The 21,133-nt window shown below is 38.1% G+C and overlaps 1 protein-coding gene across 1 annotated transcript in view; it reads left to right on the forward strand.

The window, feature by feature from the left end:
- LOC110474276 (ADAMTS-like protein 3) overlaps window positions 1–21,133 on the forward strand; it is a 130,371-nt gene that overhangs the window by 17,325 nt on the left and 91,913 nt on the right. Inside the window, exon 3 of the mRNA XM_021537576.3 lies at window positions 17,733–17,852. Within this exon, the coding sequence (XP_021393251.3) occupies window positions 17,733–17,852 (120 nt within the window). The remainder of the gene's footprint in view (window positions 1–17,732; window positions 17,853–21,133) is intronic.

The raw sequence follows: 21,133 nt of genomic DNA on the forward strand, positions 1-21,133 counted from the left end.
GTTGCAGTCTCCACTGCATGGTGCAGTTCTGAGAGTGAAAAGAGGGAGACACGAGTACACCACCACAGTGAGGAAGACAGAGCTTATTTCTACATGTAGCAGCATTTTGTCTGTGCAGATGAAAATTGACATCATGGTGCAGGAATGTTGACAGTGTTTTGCATTTTGCTAGCTGCACTTACTGGAAAGCATGTGTTTCAAAGGGAGTTTTCAATTTTTATAAGTCTTTGCTTCCATATTAGCCCAGTCTTACTTTGAATGTTGACTTGAGCTATGAATAAAATTTAACTCGTGGAGTAAGATTCCTCTGGCACAAAATGTGAATGAATAATGCAAACATTAACTAGTAATGTGTATGTATGGGTCAGAATAGTCAAAGCCAGCACTTAGGTTCCACTGTTACCACTCAACATTGCCTTACTCTGTTCAAGAATGTCTTACTCGGAGAGTAAGGATGCTGAGTTTGGATGATCTTGTCTCAAGAAGAGCTCCACTAAGTGTGGAGAAAGCTTAGCTGGCTGCACAAAACCAACCCTTTGGTTGGGGGAAGTTTCCACTAATGTGGTTTCTTAGTTCCAGATGGGTCTGTGAAAGAAGTGAGCCGAGAAGTGAAGAAAAAAGACTACCAACAATCAAAAAGTGACACTAGCTCTTTATCTGGAGAGTAATCATTCAGATAAAATTGGCAAAATTCAATTGGATTATCTTTCAGTAATGGGCTGCCTCTCTCTTTGGCCTTCGTAATCCAATTAATTTTCCAAGAGTTGTATACTATGTAGAAAGTTGGCAACCCACGTTTCCCATGTCATCAACTCTATCCAGTCTCTTGAGAAAGAGTTTTTAAGTGCAACATCCTTGCACCTGCTAGTTCTTCCCCAGCTCTTCCCAAAATCAGACTGCTCTGAACACCTTCATAGATTTATTCCACGTTACCAAAGCAATTTAGTGACTTCAATTATGGGATTCATCAACTGACAGGAGACAGGTCCAGTTTCATTAACCTGTTCTTGTAATGAAGGACCCAATTCTATTTTCAATGTTTGGGATAGATGGATTTAAAAGAGTTAGACATCTGTATTCTGAAATCAAAAGCACTGAGTACCTGTCAAAGAGTCTATTCCTTTGCCTGCAGAGAAAAGTTAACATGTTTTTTTCATAAGGAGCATTTAACAACCCTAGAAAAACACAACTCTCTGTTTCAGGTGTGCAATGTCTCAATTCTTTGCTGAAATTTAATTTTTGTTCCTATGTGTATGCTATATGGAAATACATGCATGTGTAGCATATGTGATTGCCCTAACAAAGTCTCAGGCAAACTGAGATTGTCTTCAGCTGAATTTTAGTCAGAATTAAATCTTAGAAAGCTGCAGGTTCCTGATGGACTCTTCCCTATATATAATTTACAGTTCTGCTGCATAAAACAGGGATTTACCCCAGTGTTATTTTTACTTGAGAAGTTAGACACAATCAGAGCTTTTTGCACAGCTGAATAAAAATATGAGATGAGAAACATGAGGAATGATGCTTCATGTTGAAAGGTGATGCATTTTGCTAGCCTGAATACCTGCTCTGGGACTTGCAGTGGCATGATAGGTTTTGTAAAATAGAGGCCTGCTTGCATGATTTTGTGTTGGAATTGCCTCTTTTAATAACATAACTTAGGAAAAAAATCCTGTTCAGAGCTGCATAATTAGCACCAGGTAGGTCAGAAATAATGTATGGAGCACCTGAGTAGGAGTAAAATTTGTATTTCTGGGGAAATTCTTGATTCTAATGGATTTTACTTTCAGCAACTCATTACTCTGTGCAGGTATTTGTTGAAATTTGTCCAATTCTCTTCGTGGATGCTCCTTCTGTCCAGCTTTTAAAATGCTGGTGTGGCTCACCTGTGTCTGTTGCTCTTTTTGGAGAGCTGCCCTAGCAGTGCAGTTCCTGTGGCTGTCAGTACCAGGGGTTTCTGCTGCAGAAGGGATTTTTCTCTGGATTTTGCTGAGGCTTGGTGAGGGTCAGAGTTCCCCCAGGCTCTGGAGCTGCCCAGGGCTCAGTCCTGGCTGCTCCAAAGGGCACAGGAGAGCTCCAGCTTTTCAGAGGCGTGTAAGCTGAATTGCAAGGCTCTCACCTAACTGATATTTTCCTACATCTTGGTAATGTTTATTCTATATTTTTTATTTACCAACTGCAAAAAATTTAATGATTAGTCTTAATATTTCATCAGAACATTTTCACATAACCAGCTGTATTTCAAATATATCTCAAGTGCTCAATTATTAATTGTCATGATACCTATGACTTTTATTGTTTATTTCTAGAATCTGATTTCAAGTTGAGCAAGAACTATACAAGATTTATTGTTAGGGGTGAAATTTAAACTTTATTTGGATTAAGTGTTTAATAGTATAATTTGCTGCATATGTTGCAAATACAAGCTGCTATGAATAGATCCTCTGTAAAAAAAAAAAGCATTTGATATGTTATGTATGGACTTAAATCCAATATGTTGTTAACTTAAACTGAAGGAAATTATAAGAAGAGATTTACAGAGGAGGGTTTATTCTATTAACTTTATTTTTTTAAAAACTTTCCTCAACTGAAGTTGAATTTGATTTCTGTATTTTGACTTTGTTTAAAATGTGCTGTACATAACGTCCTCTGTTCCTTGAATATTATTCTGAAAATAGTACAAATTGGCTGGTTTTTATCTACATGAGAAGAGAAAAATATAATTAGTAGCAATAGGTGGATTATTTATTTAAGTGGGGTGCCCTGATTTTCTATTTGTCCACTCACAGTAGACTTGAGGATTTAAGCACAAGGTTTCCTGTTACTAGATTTTTTAAAGATGTAATTTCTATACCTTGTAAAGAACTGTGGGGGAGACCCTCCCTTTCCTATGTGTCTTTGGCCCCCAGCCTCCCAGGAAATAGTGGTACAGAACACACTGGTTTAGAATAGGTATTGGTTTGGATTCTTACGACTTTTAGGTAATTTGGAATGACTCCATGTTTGTAAATGGCAGAAATGAAGAGTTTTGGGCTGTTTTGAGATTTAGAGACCATATTAAGTCTTCTTGGCCTAGAGCTTTTGAACTGTAGGTTTAATTATTGTCCCACACTTCCTTTTAAATTGTGTAGCTGCTTCTTTGAGGGTTTTATACAAGTAGGTAATCAGGTTTGGTTTTTTTTAAATTAGTTGTATTTTTTTAATAGAATAATTTGCAGTCAGTACTTTTTGTGTTGCTCTAGCTTTAATAACAAATGTGGGAAATCACTGCTAGCATTAGCTTAACTTGAAGAATGAAAAATCATATAGGGAAGGGATAAGTCTCATTCAGTCATTTTTGAATGGTTTTCTGCAAGAGGGCAAAAAATTTTAGACCTTCTGCAATGTGTAGGATTTCCTTCAGCCTTTCCACCAGGAACTATAAAAAGGTTGTATAAAGACACAGAATAATTACAGCCTGAGTCAGGCCAGCAAGTTGGCTTTTTCACTATAATCACGATAAAAGAACATCTATCTTGGCCAAAAGAACTGGGCTCTGAAATAGAGATGGTCTGGATTGATTATTCCAAGTACAGCCAATCTTGCAGATAAATACACAGGTTAAGATTTATATGTGGATCTTGTTATTTAAAATTGTTGCTGTTTAGGCTTCTTATAATTGCATTTTACTCTGTGTAGAGTGCAGAGGAAACCAGGACTGTGAAACGTGCAAATGAAAATAGGAATATTGCCACAGATAACTCCAGCATGGCTTAACAGTGAGACTCTTATTGTTTTCAATTTGCAAAGCAGTGAAGAAAAGAATGTGAAGAAATGTATAATTATGCTGGATAAGAATAGATCAACTGAATCAGTAAGATCACAGTATTTCACCGCTGCAAGTTCACCAGATTGTGAAGGTTCCAGCTTCAGCAGTTTCTGGTGTTGTGGTTGTCTTTGGTCTGAGAAGTTATAGATGTGTAGGGCAAAAGGAATCTTCTGCAATTAACTAAAAGGGCAGATGAATTTATTTCCCTCCCTTTGCACAGTCCATTGTTCTTGGATTCTGTCTGTATTTTGAAAAGTCTTAGAATGCTAAAGACAAACATATGAGAATCTGGAACCATGCTAAAGCTTTAGATACTGAGCTGTTAGGGTTGGCCTCCGAGCTCACATTAGCTTGTACTGGCAAACTAAGAGCTGACTGTGGATAAGAAAATTCAGGGGAGGTTATTGCCACAGATCCTTCCAAAAGTGCTCAGGAATAGTTGAAAAACATTCTGTAGGAATAGTGACCCTCTGTAAATCTTTAAAATTAAACTATTCTGTCAAGAATTCTGTCCAACCTGAAGTGCAAATGGTAGTGGTAAAAGAGCAGCTGCTAGATACACAAGAGTAGATGATCTTTCTCCACTGGTTAGACATGAGTTATGTATTGGGGACTGCACATTTCCCCTGGCCCTTGCTGGCTTTAAAAATAGTGAGCAGAGTATCCCATATCCTACAAGAGGCATGACAGCTTTTCAAAAGACAAGTTCAAGGGGAAAACCCAAGATTACATGTACTTTTTCAGAATTCAGTATATAAAAACTGCTTTTGAAAAGCTTTTCCTTAGTAGTCATCCTAATTCTGAGCAAAATAGTGATGTTTTCCACTTGGCTGGAGCAGGAGAGGCTGAATGAGTGGCCTTTGAAGTATGTCCAAGGCATTTAGAGCTGATAGCTCAATTTGCATGTAAGGTAAGTGTGTTAAGAGATTTGATTGTGCCAGCAGCAACAATAAGAGTCAGTTCCTCCACAGCCTCTACTGTTCAATCAGGAGGGTTTTTCAGTAGCTTAACTGCAGTCTGTGCTTTGTATCCAGTTGTGGATCTCTAAGTTTCAGCTGTTGGTATGTTCAGTGAAATACCAGTAACTTGGTACCTGCTGAAAAGTTATCACTTTCTCCAGTTAGCTTCTTCAAACTGCTGGTTAGGAGAAGGAAATGACCATTTATCCTCCTATCCATCTGCTATGGCATCAGAAACTCCAGAGTGATATTCCGGAGTAAAATTATTCTGTTAAATTTCCTGTAGAAAGACAATCATAATTGGAAAGCAGTGCATGACTTATGACATGTCTCAGTTCATCTGTCCTGGGAACTATCCATTGTACATACACATCTGCTTCTGTACACCCACACAGGATGGGAAGATATTCCTCCACAGGAAGGTCTTCCGTTCCCTCGGAGTGCAGGTGGTATGTATTGGCAAATCCGTGTTGTGGACGTGGGGCCAAGTTCCCAGAGCAGTGCACACAGAGAGGAGGAATTCACTCAGCTGCTGGATGAGAATACAAGAGGAGTGAGCAGGAATACAATCACAGGCCCATCTGTCCGTGTTCTTCTGTGATAACTGCTTCACTCACTCCCACTTGCTACTTGTTGCATTTGAAATACTGACCATGAGAAGACTAAAATTACTATATCATGAGATCAGTCACAAGGAAAACACTTGGTGCTTAAAATATTTAAAGAAAACGCTGAGCATTTAATAGGGCATCATACATTTTTAAATTCCAAAACTAGACAATGTCTTGCCTTTGAATTATTGATGTTCCTGAGTGTTGTCCATTTTTTATCCTTTATTTGTTCATTGAATGCCTTTCCGTAATCACTTGGATAATTTTAAAATTGCTTAACAAAATTTATTTGCTCGACATGGAAGATGGGTGATAAGGTTGTAGTGTTGAAACTATCCTGATTAGAGGAGGCACCCTGTTCTGAATTAGCAGTTTCTATTTTCATTTTATGTCTGACTTGCTCAGCTGTGTCTTTTAACATTTCAGCAATTCTGGTTCGTTCAGAGGATTTATTTCATTCTTTCCAGCAGCAGGGCCTGTGTTTATCTTTTCTCACCTCAGTAAGAGCCCTTTCCCCTTCACCATATCAGTCCTCCAGCATTACTGTACACATTGTAGAGAAGACTAAAAATGAGTCATTAAACTAATGACCATTAGTCTTAACAGTTGTCAGTGAACAGATGCCTGCAGTGCCTGTCATGTGAGCTTTTAATTGCTTTGGGGTTTGCTGCTAAAGCAGAGTAATCTAAGTAGTGGCTTATTAGTGAGCATACACGTGAAATGCTGTCAGTTAATGCTGGTAAATGAGTTGTGACCAGGAAGGGAAAAATCTTCAGATTAATGGTATATCCTCTTACACAGTTGCATTGTTTGGTTTTTGTTCAGTTATTGAACCTTTTTCTAGTTAGCATTTAATTTTAACGTTGCATAGTGTCTGGCTCAGTACAACACACAGTTAAAACTTTGCTCTGCTTGAGATGCTTTCACTGGCAAGAGAGAAAGATGAAATATTCCTGAACAACCACCCTTTCTCCCTTGCAAAAAGGGAGAGGAAGCTGAAAAATGGATGGGTCATAAATATCAAGACTGGCATCACTGGATTGAAGGAATGGTTAAGCTGAGATTTAAATGTAGCTAAATTAGAGTGTTTGGAGAAGCGAGTTGCAGTGTTTGAACAGTGGGCCTCAGTCTGGGGAACCATTTCAGCAGTAGCACATCAGGTGGGAATGATGATGCTGGAAGTCACTGTCAATAGTGTCAAAGTGGCAGACAAATGGTAAGACAAAAGTAATTTCTTAGGGAAAAATGGTTTACTATGAAGTAGCATGCTCTGCCTCATGGTTGGTGTATCAGAAGCTTAAAACCTTTGGAGTATTTGCAGAAATGTGTTTGAGACTTAAAAAGTTCGTGCTATGAACAGTTTCTTTTGGGAATTTCTTTTTAAAATCATGCTGAAACAGGTGTGCACACGTGGAGGGCACTTGGCTGAAAGGCATTCACCTCATGTGCCTTATTAATAGCCTTAAACCAACATTCCTACAGCAGAACCATGACCATTTAACTGCTTCCTTATTGTGAAAATGTGCCTGACCAACTCAATGTGCAAGGCTGCTCAGTCCATAAACCCTGCAGAGGGACTTGTTGCAATGGAGAAAGAAGAGCAGACAAAGAGCTGGGTTAATATCTCTAAAATTATCAGAAGTAGTGGAAAACTAACAGTGGAAAAAATCACATTTTCCTCACCATATGCTAAATGCATTTGTGTGCTGAGCTGTTGGAAATCCTAAGTGAGCCTGGGAGTGAACATCTGGCTGTGGCATTTCTCTGCAGTCTGGTTTCTTCCAGGTGAGAGAGGATTCATCAGCTAGAGGTAACAGGGAGGAGAACCACTTTGAATATTTATTCAGGGTGGTCTGTCTTTTTAAGTAGAATTTTGGGATACACCCTCTGTAGCCCCTCTTTAAAGAACTGTTGATGAGATGGTGGCAGGTGCTCCTGGTGCTCTGCTGAGAAAGGTGCATGAAGAGCAGCATTAGCCCAAGCTCTCCTGTGGCACCCACAGGACTATTCAGTCATTGAGAAGCTTTTTGATGGCAAATATTGATTATCAGAAGCTTTCTATCTTCCTGATCTGTCCAAGTTGCTTAGTTGCATGCCCTTTAGCTTCTCCTACTTGATTTTTGGGCTGTTTCATCTTAGAGTTGTGCAGAAGATGTATTTTCCTGCTGAGAAATTATTCCAGTTCTTGGTGACCGAGAGTTTGCCTGTTTCCAGGTCAATTCCATCCATTTCATTTACCTGTTTAGCTCTGATAAACACCACACTGTTGCTAATGACAATGTTTATAAACAGTATGTAATGAAGAAAAATGACAAGTGCTAGGGCAGCCTTTTCTGGGGGCTGAATACTTGCCAATTTGTCCCTGCCACCTGAAGCAGATGTGCAGAGACTGAGGGTGGGGAGAAAACTCTCAGTCATGAGCAGTGAAAGGCATGGCAGTGCCCTGTGATATGTGATAGTCACTGTTCAGGTCTCCTCACATGACAAAAGTCTCTGGTTTTAATTGCCCCCATGAATAACTTTAATGCCAAAATCTTCAGCATTTATTTCTGAAGTGTATAGAGGTTTAGGATTCTTTTTTTTCCCCCCTAAACGCCGTGGTTTTAATACCATTCCATCACCCCACACTTTTCCCTTCTTTGTGTTTTCATTATGCAACAGGAATTCTCTTAAAAATCTGGATCCGCCACTAGTTCTAGCAGGTGTTTGGCTTCTGAGTGCCAGAGCTTTTTTCTTCACACAGCTTATGGATGAGAATTTCACTGCCCTTAGGCACAATTTCAACTGAAGTATATGAAAAGAGTGTTACTGTGTCAGTTCAAATTATATCACTATTAAAGAAAAAACTCAAAAGGAAATTAAATATAAATAATCATACTAACATAACATAACATTAATAACATTAAGGTTATAATTTAAATTAAAAAGAACTGGGAAAATCTGAGTCAGGAGTCCCAGACCTTCTGAGAGCAGCCATTGTAAATGAGGATATTGACAACTTTGAGTCACACAATATGTCTTGATGAATAGTACAATAATACTGGAGTATAGAAGAACTAAGTTTAATTTTTAGCTCTGCATAATACAGTGTGTGGGAGATAAGTATTGTGTTCCCTCATCCTTATCCTGTTTATCTGTTGGTGCTAACACTGTTTTGCTGTGCCCCACAGTGTCCTAGGTCTCATTTTGCTCACATATAAATATACAAATTGCTACCACTTGTATTGCCTTGTTTGGGGTGTTGAGACCTGCATGAAGAAAAGTTGGTCATATGTAGTGGAAGGTATTTTTCCTTAAATCCTGAATCCTGCTGTCACACCAGTGTGTGGGCACGTCGCTGTGGCCGGGTGAAAACAGAGGCATTTTACAAGTGCTGTGCAGAATTGTTAACAAAATGGTGCCATGATGTTTCACCTGCCCAAAATTTTTGCTTTTTGTTGGTTTTTAAGAGGATTTTTGTTTAACTGCAACTTTTGGTTACCTGGGAGCATTCACACCTTTCTTGAGCATTATTATAGTAGTTATCCAGTCTGGATACTGGGAAAGGCAATGAGGAGGAAGTAATTTATTAGAAAAGGGTGATTTTGGTCTTGCAAGCCAATTGGGTGCTGTTTGTCTCACTAGGAAAAGTTTAGGCTTCTGCAGCTTCTTGTTCTTATTCTGAGGCCTCTATTCCTCAATATTTTGTGCTGTTATTGAGTAATTGAGGTCTGTGTTAATGCTTGGCCTGCCAAAGCTACTAGGGTGTCTTGGCCCTTCATGGTGGAGGCTTCTTCCACGATTAAAGGAATGACCCTGGATTCTTTCTCATTTTGTTTTGCTCTTTCCTTTATTCCTTGAGCAAAGTGACTATTCATTCAGTGCATGTGTTGATTTGTTGAGCTTTATAATCCAGCTGCTTCTGACAGCAATCCTGCATAGCCTTAAACTACTCTTATGCCTTGCCTTTTGTAAAGAAATGTGCAGTTACTCAGAGATGATGCTCCCACTCTCCTCCAGTTTGTAACTGGACCTGTAACAGGGATAAGAGGGCTGACAGCTTCCTGCAAAGGAGTGCAGCTGTCAGCAGCTTGCCAGTTTAAAAACAAAATAATCCTTCCCAAATGGTGTTCATGATAAAGGACACTAACAAAATGTCCTGAATTTGGCTGCATGGAGTTAATTTTCCACCTGGTAGTTGGTATAGTGCTGTATTATGGATTTTAGGATGAGAATAATGGTGTTTTGGTTGTTGCTGAGCAGTGTTTTCACTAAGCTGAGGATTTTCCATCTTCTTACACTGTCCTGCCAGCCAGGAGACTGCACAAGAGTTTGGGAGGGGGCACAGCCAGGACAGGTGAGTCCAAGTGGCCACTGGGATGTCCCAGTCTGGGTGGGAACAAACTGAACAATAAAACTGGAAAATTGGCCAGGGGTGGGTGGCTGATGTTCAGGGACTGGCTGGGCATCAGTCAGCAAATACAGAGCAGTTGCACTGGGCACCCCTTGTTTTGTACATTTTTTTATCATCATTATTAATGTTTTATTTTCTTTTTTGTCCTGTTAAACTGTCTTTATCTCAGGCCAGGAGTTCTACCTTTTTCCTGATTATTTTCCCCCATCCTGATGTGAGGGCTGAGTGTCTGTGTGGTGTTTAGCTGCCTGTCAGGTTAAACTCCAACACAAAACTTTAAAATAATATTACAGATTATCCCACTTTCTTTGCTAAGAATGCTCATAGTACTTTTGTAATGTATTTTTTTCTATGGGGATCATGAGAACTTTAGAAACTGTCAGTGAATAAATGGTAGTTTCATGAGAATATGCTCCAATAATACTAGAAGGACTTCGTTTATGACAAAAACTTTACCAATTATTAGGTTACTAAATAAGGAATAAAAAGTTTTTTCTGGAATAATGGAACATATGGTGAAAGAGGTGATAAAAGTATCTTTTTAGACTTCATACACTTATGTGTGTCTTGCAAGATTTTTAAAAGGGATTTAAGTGAAATTGTATTTTCTGTCTCATATTCCTTCCTTTCACTGTTTCATCACAGAGGAGAGGTAATAAAGGGGATTCCATCTTAAATAAAAAAGATTGAAAACATCCTCCAGCCATTTTCATGCCCTCAAAGCACAAGCTTTGGGGAACATGCAGGTAGAATCTTCACTCACCTCTGTAGATTGCTTGATCTGGATGCCATAAAATTGCTTTTCTGTTGGATCTGAACATAGCTGTGCCCCTTCCCCATTCCCCAAGGCTGAACTAAAGACCTGGGGAAATAATTGCCTGTTGCATATTTTGAAAGCAGGATCTGATCCACAGTCACTAACTTTCTGACAGTAATTGGAAGTGAACTGCTCTGGGGTTATTTCTCTGGGTGCTGAATATTCCCCCTTGGCCCTTATTTATACAAAAGTAGAGAGAACTGAGTAAGCAGTGCTGCATTGCAAGGGATGCTGTCCTGCTGCAGCTGCATTTGGGCCCTGGCTCTGAGAGGGGGTCCCTGGGCACTTTGCCACTGGGAGCAGCTTCAGTCTCCGGGTGCTGCTCTTTTTAGAGCATATTTTAGGCACATCCAATCAATTATTTGGAAAGAAGGCAGAGTCTGCCTAACACAGAGTTTAGAAGAAGCTTCACTGGAAGTAGGAAAACTTCAGAGTTCATATTTCTTTTAGAAATATAAAGCGAAGTTGACATTTAAGCTGATTTTTGAAAGTAAATGAAGTTTTGGCTAAATACTATTGCAGATTTTCAGTGAAATGTTTAATCTTTTAGCCAGACAATAGCAAGAGAAAACATAAGTAATTGTTGATAAATATCCAAAAGCTTAATCACTAGTATAAATTTTAGAGGGTACAGAAAAAAGATTTCAAAACATGTTGATCTCAGTCTGCAGTCCAAGCTATGCCAAAGAAAATGTATTCACATTTAATCAAGAAAAATGATGGTAAAAATGTCCTTTTGAAAAGACTGAAAGATGGGATCTTAATTAAAAAACTAAATGCCCTCCATTGTTCTTCCTGTTACAGTGTTGGCTTAAGGCTGTACAAATGGAGAGTCTGAAGAGAGGTTTAGCTGAGCCTTTTTGCTCTGGTGATGTGATCTCAGGCACATTCCAGCCACTGGGAAGGCTCCGAGTGCTTGGATGGGCGCAGGATGGTCTGAGCAGCACAGATGATGTAGGCAGCTGCTTTCTTGCAGCTGTGAATATGATTACAGTTACAGCTTAGACTCAGTTTTCAGTGATAGACACTTCAAATAATAGCTGAACTATCAGTTTTTAAGTTGTTTGCTGGCAGTGTTTTACTGTGTTGGAAAAATGGTGGCTTATCCAAAATATTTAAGAATTGTCTTTTGCTTATCTTTGTATGTATCTTAAACTCGGATGCACGTTTTCCCAAGCTTGTTTTATTTCTTCATGTTCCAGCAGGCCTAGAATGAGAGATGAGAGGGAAAATCATTAGATCTGGGCTTAAATCACACATGTCTTAAGTTTGCTTTTAACTAATACAAAGCAAGCAATATGGAAGTGCAATCCTTGAGTCTCCAACTCTAGTTCAGTCCCCAGCAGAGCTTTTGACTCTGTTTCAGATTTTCTCATTGTCCCAGTTGTGACTTCCCTGATGAAATCTGACAGCCACGTTTTTGTTCAGGATTCTTCTATGAAGAAGTGCTTGACTTCAGTTCAGCCAAGTCCTCTTTCATTTTTCTAGGAGAAATGACATTTATACTTTAATTCTGATTTGAAATGCTGGCCTCTTAGTTTAATATTAATAATTAAATAATTGGCCTGGTCTGCAGAAATGCTGAGCTGCTGGCAGCTTCTGTGGAAACTCAGTTCCCTTGCAGGGTCTTTAAATGTTTCAGTGTCTAGCATTAGGAAGCTGTTTCTGTAGATCTTGGCCATGACAAAGGCTAATCTGACTCTTACTAGATATTTATTCATCTGGATTGCTTGCGCTGGAGATAGCTGAAGTTCTGAACTGTTAGTGTGACATTGTTTATCTGGAAATACACTTTTTCATGTTGTGATGAAGCTGGAGTGCTGTGCTCTAACATTTTTGTATTGGAGTCCTTGAAAATCCATTAAACTAAACTGCTACTTAGCTGGTATATTACTTCCCTGGGGCGTAAATCAAATGCTGCAGCAGCTCTGGAGACACATATTTAACTTGAATTAAATGGGAATACACACATTTTGGTATATGATTGGACTTGCTGTGCATATTAATCTGACAAACATGTATTTACAAGTCATTAAGAATGCAGATAGTTTTTCTCATTTTGCTTTTCTTATATTTTTTCCCTAAAACAATGATTTTTGGAAATGAATGCTGCCCATTTTCTGCTTCCAACAAGAACTAATAAAAGAGCCACAAAACTATGGAAAGCAAACTGCTTTCACTGTATTTCTCTTTTCTTTACAGCATTTACTTTGGGCAGGGTAGTGCACTTGTGCATAACTGGAAAGCTTTTGTTCATTGGACCTTTTATCTTTTGTCTGTGTTTCTTTGAAAAAGAAAGATACTGAGGCAGTTTCAGGAAGAACATGATATTGGTAATTTTCAGCATTTGAAATAGATAATTTTCAAAGCTTTCCTCTGCATTACTTCAATTTACTCTCATAATACTCCCAATTTTAGCAAGGACACAGGCTTAATTAGGGAATGACTGATTTAAGTCTAGGTAATGTTTGTATGTATTAAGTGTACATAACAGGAAGAGTTCTTACTTTTCTCTCTCTATGGCTCTTGGTGCTAAGAAACTCTAAAATTAAAAATTCCTCTGTACCTGAAATATTAATGTTTTATTTCTAATTATGTTCAAGTAATTTCTTTGAGACATTAGACCTCTATTTTCTCATTTTCTTGTCCTTCACAGATCAGATTTAATAGAAAGTTTTCTTTCTAAAACTGCTGCTGTCTACATGTAAATATGGAAAAATTACTTTCAAGTCTCCTGGTGGCTGTGATTAAGTAGAATAGTAGCATGCTATTATGAGGTTTGCTTGAGCTTTGTCTTGGCTTTAGTAGCAAATTATCTCCAAGAACTGTAGACTAAACCAGATTTTTTAATTTATATGAAATTACAATAGCAGTTTAAGTCCTTGGATGAAATTGTTACTCTATAACTTGAAAGGAATGACCAGTGATTAATATTTATAATTTTTAGTAATGGAAAACGCTACAGTTTAGTGATTTGATAATTTAAAGTAAGCTGCATGAAAATAGCTAACATGGGTATTAAGGAAAAAAAAGAGCAGTTAAAGTACATTGCCTTGTGTGGTGGTTTCAGAATGTGCCAGTGGGATTCATTTTGGGTCAGATGTTCCAGAAGTTGCCCCAGCAGCACTCCTGTGCTCAGTGTCTGGGAGAGGCTCAGCTCTGTGTGGCAGCTCAGTCCTTCCCAGCCTTGCTGCTTGCCAGGGGCAGCGTTGGCTGGGAAACACTCAGTGACCATTCCTCTGACCCTTAGTATTAAATAAAATCAATAAAATCAATAAAATCAAGTCCTCAACTCCAGCAGCTTCTAGTCAGTGTTGTACAGAGCAATGAAGCTGGGCAGTAACAGAAACAACGTGCAGCTAGCTCTTGGTGGAAGGAGATGTAAAAAGCAGAGCTTGGCTACAGGCAATTCTTTGTGTCTTGTGCAATTGAAAGTGGAAGAATAATTTGGCCTTTCAGCACTCAGGTGGGGAGTGGTGAGTGAGGAAGCAATCCCAGCCTGACATCAAAGCTGTGCTCCAGCAGAAGGCTTGAATAAACCCAGTGCCTTTCACACTCCCCACTTTGCTGCTCAGGATAGTTCTCCTCGATCACAAGGCTAGAAAGATGTAGCATGGAAGACCTTATTGTTTCAGTTTCTGATGAATAAGTTACATGTCCTAATCAACTAGCAAGATTTTCAAACACTGATCTGTTTCCAATTTCTATATTTTTTTTTGTCAGTAGGTAATATATACTTTCTTGCTTCATGATATATTAATGTCAATGAATTTTATGTATGTATTAATACTATATCTGCTTTGGCTATGTTATCACCTTCTACTGTCTTCATGTGCTTAAGATCATAAAAGCTGGTTTAAAATGCCTGCTTTAAATCTTAAGTGTACTTGTAACTTGACACATTTAATTTAAAGCTATTGAGATTAAACTGGCCGTTAAACAGACCTAAAACACTTGCATGAAATGTAATTGTTTTCTGAAGCTTGCACTTACAGTCTTTACTTTAAAACATGAATTTATATCAGATTAGCTAAGTCATTCAGAGATGATCTCAAATATACTATAAACCCACAGACTGTTGAAATTTGAATTATATTTAAGCCCAAGTGCCCATAGAAATATAAAAGCCTCATAAGGAGCATTGGTATATTCCTCAGTGGTGAATAAAATGGACTAAGTGGAAACGTTATCTTTTGTGTTCAGTACAATATATGAATGAAAGTGCATTGGGTACATGCAGCTTATTTGGAGGTGCCTGCATCTAGGTGCTAAAAATGTTTTTCTGCTGCTTTGGGAGTGGATACAAAATAGTTCTTTGAACAATTGAATATCTGGGTTTTTTTAAAATTAATTTCTCAGTTTGGGTTGTCAGATGCAAGTCATTGGTTTCAATATCAGTTTGGTATGACAGCTGATAGTGTGTTCTAAGTGGGTGTTTTGTTTTGTCTTTAATTGCTTGGTGGTATTCTTTCTTACGTGACTTATACCAGACAGGTAGCAGTACCTATTGCTGCAGCAGACAATCTGTTTCCACTGTAACCTCCTGTGTGACCTTATAAAATATCCACATTTTACACTGAATTTTTCTGTGTTTGGAAACCAGATTTTGCTTGCCTGAATCTAGTGAGCATTCCTCTGCTCCTGAAGTGCCTGGCTGCTCATTAGCTTTTAACCAGAAAATGGAATGTGTGTTAGAAACACCTCATTTTTCTTGTTATGTTTATCAAATTGCTATTTCAGTGTCAAATATTGGCATGTTTTATATTCAAAGCATAACACTGATTAATGTCCAAAGACTTTATATTTTAAATGTTTAAATTACAAAGATGAGAAATGCAAACAAGTTTATTGCTATGTATCCTACTGACAAATTTGTTTGAGAGATTAGGCAACAGTGTGATATATACAATTAGCTAAGAAGTATGGTGGGGTAATTTTGAGTCTCTTCTGCCTGTAAATTAGGCAAATCTTCCAAAAACATTGTTATAAATCACTAGCACTTAACAGGATTATTTTCCAAAATATTCTACATATATAAACTAAACGTAACAATGCACCATTAAGGTAGATCAGTAGATGTTGTAATTGTTTTACACCTGGCAAAACTGAGGTAGAAATGATAAGTACTTTAACCTCGGCCACTTGAGATTTAGAATGCATATCTCTTATCCATTAGCCCTGTGCTGAAATCATAGGATTACATCACTGCCATATTCCCTCACATAGGATCTATGGATAGCCCAGTGAAACCAGTGGGGAAGGATGCCAGATTATGTCAGCCCCTTTCATGTCTGGGTTGTGCTTCACATGTCAAGGCTTGCATCAGCTGCAGCCAGCTTGGATTCGGCAGGAAGCAGCACTGCAGACCTCTTTTGGTGGCTTTATGGGGAAACTGTTGTTACCAAATGTAGATTTTATTACTTAATTATGCATAAATAATGTCAGTTGGCTAAAGGGTAGAAGGGAGATCTCTGCTGCAATAAGCTTTATAGAAATGTGATGATAATACAGTGTGAATGTGGATTACTCTTATGTATGATGAAAAATCCTGATGAAAAAACCCTCTTTACAATCTTGTTCAGTCTTGCATGCTGAAATATGACCTTTACCCTAGTCTAGACATGTCCTTTGCAAGCTATTTCTAGTTTATATGAAGACTGCTTGATTTAAACCAAGTATGTTAATCTGATGCTGTCATGACTGATGGGGTTTGCAGTCTGAGATGCTGACAGCTCTCAACAGAGTAAGCAAAAGCCCTGTAAGCTTCTCCAGACCATCCTGCAAATGACATGCCATCTGCTTTTTATGAGATAAATTGTCAGCTTCAGAAGGTGAACTTACTGCAAGAGAGAAAGCGCAGTAGGTCTTACCTTCATTTTCCACCACAAACTGCTTTAAATTATGTTGATTGCTTTAGAAATCTCTAGTTAGCTGGCATCTCTGTTTGGTACAGTTCTAGCCAAGAGTCTAGAAACTGGATGATGGCAACTGCCAGCTTTCATGTGAAATTGCTGTGTAAATGTCAAAATATACAGTTTAATTACATCCCTATTTATTAAGTTTATTCATTGGTAAATGTCCAGCAGTAACTTGCACATTTCAGGCCTTTTTTTCTTCTCTGAAAGGTTTCAACCTTTTGGAAGGGAGCGTTCATCTCCTTGCCCTGTCCTCACTACACAGCTGGACTCAATATTTTGCATTCAAAAGATGATTGCTTATTTTCTCTAGTATGCAGACCTGTTGGCTTCTCAGGGCAGTGTTCAATGCAGGAGGAATAAGGGCAGAAGAGTCTGGGAATAACATTTGTGCATATCTGGCTTGCTTGAGACCTCCAGTGCAGGGAGATGCTGTTGGCCCCGGGCTGGCTGTGTTGAGCACTCCTCAGGTGTGCTGTGATGGCTGACCAGGCACAGATCCTCTGAGCAAAAGCTGTTTCTCTAATCAGGGCCCAGGTGTCAGACAGCCCAGCTGGAGGTACCAGCTATGATTCTGACAGAATTCATTCCTCTGTAGCTTGAAATGAGCCCTTTTTTTCTTTCCCTGTGTGTTCTCAAATGCTCTTCTCCAGTTGTGAGTAGCATCCTGAACTAATATAGAGCACTGCCTGTGCTAGCTCCAGTCATTCCCACTCCCTATTTCTTCTTTACAGTAATATCTTCCTGCAGGATAGGAAAGTAATTCATTCCTTTTGGACTAGATGAGCCCTCAAGGTATTTTCTCAGCTGAGTTAATCTATGATTCTTTCTTTGTTTCTTCCTGTAAAAATAAATGTGTTGCATTTAACCAAAAGCCTGTTATCTGCAGCACCTACTTCTCTAGCGAAGTGTATGAGGAAAAAGAAAATGTAACATTGCTTTTTGAATGTCTTTGACCAGTGATGTTTGATAAGCATTGTCTCCTTTGTTTAGTAGGTTATTCTGCAATTGAGGCATTTTGTTTTGGTTTGAACCTCTGTAGGTATTTAGCATGTCTCCATCACAGCAAAATATCCACCCAGATATACCATGCCTTAAAAACCAAAACACTGTTTTTTCCCCTCCAGAAGTTCATCCTAGATTTTTTAATTATATGCATAGTTTAAAATAAAAAAAAAATTACTTGTGTTTGTAGTAGGTGTAACGTGACCTTTCTGACTTTCTTACAGACCAGAGCAGAGCAGTCCCAAGGTGCATACTTCTTGCCTGAGTTTGCACTTTCTCCACAGGGGAGTTTTCTTGAGGACACCACGGGGGAGCAGTTCCTCACTTACCGTTACGATGACCAGGTCAGTGTCCCACGTGTGAAAATGAACGAGATTAACTGATTCATGTAACTCTGACATAAAGATAACTGTGAAACAGCTGGAGAGTCTGAACCTGTTTTCTTATCTTTTGAAAGCACATCAAATTTATAGCAAGTTGAGTGATAACACACTGCTCAAAATCCAAATTAAGGCACTTAGTTGCATAACTAATAAGTGAAACCACTTTTGGAAAATATTAATAGGGTGTAATGGAGAAAAAAGCAGCAATATTTTAGTGATGTATTAATAGATGTTTGTAGATATATCTGCAAAAGGTGTAGAATTAGAAGTGATTTGCTTTTCTGTGAATTGTTTGACTTAACCTAATTTGTTTCATGGAAAAATCAGTGTTAGGCAGATTTTGCATTTTCCAGCTTGTGAAAAATCAGAATATTGTATTAGTTAATGAAGGTTCTGTAAGGGAAGGTTGGGCAAATTTTAAACAAATGGGAATAATGGATGGAACAGTGTTTAGAAATAAACAAATTTTTTTTTAAGTTAAAAGATTTTAATGCTTTCTCCAGTCCCACAGAAACATTATTTTAAACATGGAATATAGATATAAATGTAAAGAAAGCAACATGAAAGAAATGCTGTTAATCTTGGCAGAAGATCTGAAGTAAACCTAGGAAATGTGTGGTGTGCTGTGGAAATTTACTCGTAACAAAATGTGTTCCAGGAGTCAGTTGAATTTCACATCAAAACTGTCTGAATTACATTTATAGACACTTACAGTACATTTCTTAATCTAAGAGGAGGGAATTTGTTAGGAAACACTCCCCGTAGAAGTGAGAGGAGACAAACTTCCCCTGCATCCAAAGGTGTGGTTCTGTCAGGGATGGGCAGATTTATTTTGCAAGATGGGCTCCTTGCAGGAGCTACTTGAAGAAAACAGTTTGCTCATCACTATCCTAGAAGAGAAAACTGAGGTGAGTTTATTTAAGATTTAAACTGGCAATGCTTTTAGCTTGACAAAAGGAAGAAGAAAAGCTACAATAGAAAGCATGTTGAGCCACTGTGAACTGTTTGAATTTAGTTTAAATGTTTACAATAATTCATACGTTTGCTTCCCTAGAGGGTCTTGATTATCAACAGAAAAGGTTTTTGGATAAGACCTTCCTTGGACTAAACACCTGGGAAAGCAATAACTTATAGGACAGTAAAATGCAGCTGCAACTCAGGCTGCATTTAATGACAGTAGTTGAAAACACTATAAAGGTTATACACTTTGATCAGAATAGTTTCCATTTAATGGAGCACGTTTTCAAGAAGATGATAAATCAAATATAACAGAGGCTTAGTCTGAGTCTGTGACTAGACTGTTTGGACTATGTGAATAATATAGCTGATTAAAAAACAAACAAAATGAATCCCTCGAAAAAGCCTCAAATACCAGCATAGCTCTATACAGAAGCCAGTTCAAAGCCCAATTCCATTTGATGGAAAGAATTCCATTTGCTGGAAAGTTTTCCATTAATTCCATTGAGATCTGAGTTGGATCTAGGATATGGCCAGCTTCTGTTATTTCATAAATGTGATTTAGTTTTGAAGCCTGCTCTTCCCAGACACTTAGCAGTATGAAATTTAGTTTGAATTCCTGGAACTGAAAGTGGTGCTGAAACATCAAAATGTTAAAAGTAAAAGCAACTGTATTAGCAGTAGTTTCTTCAGAGGGAAAATTCAGTCCCTAAGCATTATTTATTAAAAGTTATAAATACATTGAATGCAGATGTGAATTGATCTGTATCTCTAGCTTTATCTTCCTGCAAGTAAACAAGCATTTATTTGGTGAATAAAAAGATTTTCTGTGATTTTCAGGGAAATTAATCATAGGTTTGTAATAATATGCAGTTATAATTATACTTTTGCTGCAATGTTAATATAAAACTCAATTGTATCATGGTCAAACTGGATAAGAAAACTAGATCTTTGTTTTCTGTGCTCCATTCAACTCTTTCTTATGACGTTTACTGGTATTTACTGCTATGAATGGATGGAAGTCTTCACTGGGTAATATCTTGAATTTTTATAAGCTGGAATGGATATGTTTGATACATTATAAATGTGATAAGAATATACAGGTGAATAAAAAGAGAGAAATATATATATAGATTGAAAGCCCATTTTAACCTATCCAACACAGAAATTGAATCAGTACTGTAAGGTTACCACATAAATAAAGAATACAGCAGCATCTTCTCACACACCTTAATTCCTTAATTTAGTTTTAACAATTTATTTTCTATCTTGTCCTACTGTAAAGGGCTGCTGGCCTTTGAGAAATACATTTTTGCCTTTTCCCTGATGTGCAGAATTGCCCTCTGGGCATCCCTACAGAGTCCTGGTGTTCCTGTGCATCCCAAGTTATACCTGAAAATTGAACTAACCTTGTGCACTTTAGTAAAACATTAGATCAGTCTGATCTGGTCTGCTGTGGAGGTGATCCCTCCTCCTGTGTCCATGGAAGGGAACAGAACAGATAAAATGGGAGAGAGGCTCCTGAGACTGTGGAGAAGAGGGTGGCTCACAACCTGTGTTCTTTTGGCTATCCAGTCTTGAGACACTTGCAGGAAAACCATCTCTCCTTATCTTCCCAAGTGTGCCCTTTTCCCCCTTGTACTGTTCCTTTTCTCCAGGCCAGTAACATTTCCAGTGAGAGACGGATAATATTTTTATATAGCAGCATCATCATCGTCATGCTCCAAGATTAGTTTCCTTACATCCTCCAAACACAGGAATGTTTCAAAGGGGTTTTCTTTGGCTGTTGTGTGTGATATTTTTCAAGCAGGGAGCCAGTTTAATCAGAATCATTCATTCCTTTGTTAGTAAGTAATCTCAGTAAAATAGAGCTAGCTGTTACTTAAATATTCAAAAGTATTTGCTATCTGAAATGACAAGCTTACAGTTTGAAATGAAAGATGAGTAAATCTTAATAGGAACACACTGTACTCTGCTCTAGCCCAGCAGAATTACACATGGATTCATGCTGTACATGCAAGATAGTACATTTTGTTCTGGTTTAATCTGGCAGGACTGTGCTCTCATTTTTGTACAGGACTGCACTAACCTCTTTGCATATTTTGTTGTTCTATGTGTATTTAAGAATTACATGCAGATGAAATTCTTTGGCTTGATATTTTCAAAATTCAGTGAAAATGTTTTTTACCACTTCTATGACTATAGAGGGAAATACCTTTAAAGATCTGATTAAATACTGACACTTTGATTCACTGGGGTGACATTTGCATACAGTGGAACATTTT

The sequence above is a fragment of the Lonchura striata genome, chromosome 11 (genome assembly GCF_046129695.1).
Source record: "Lonchura striata isolate bLonStr1 chromosome 11, bLonStr1.mat, whole genome shotgun sequence".
Lineage (NCBI taxonomy): Eukaryota > Metazoa > Chordata > Aves > Passeriformes > Estrildidae > Lonchura > Lonchura striata.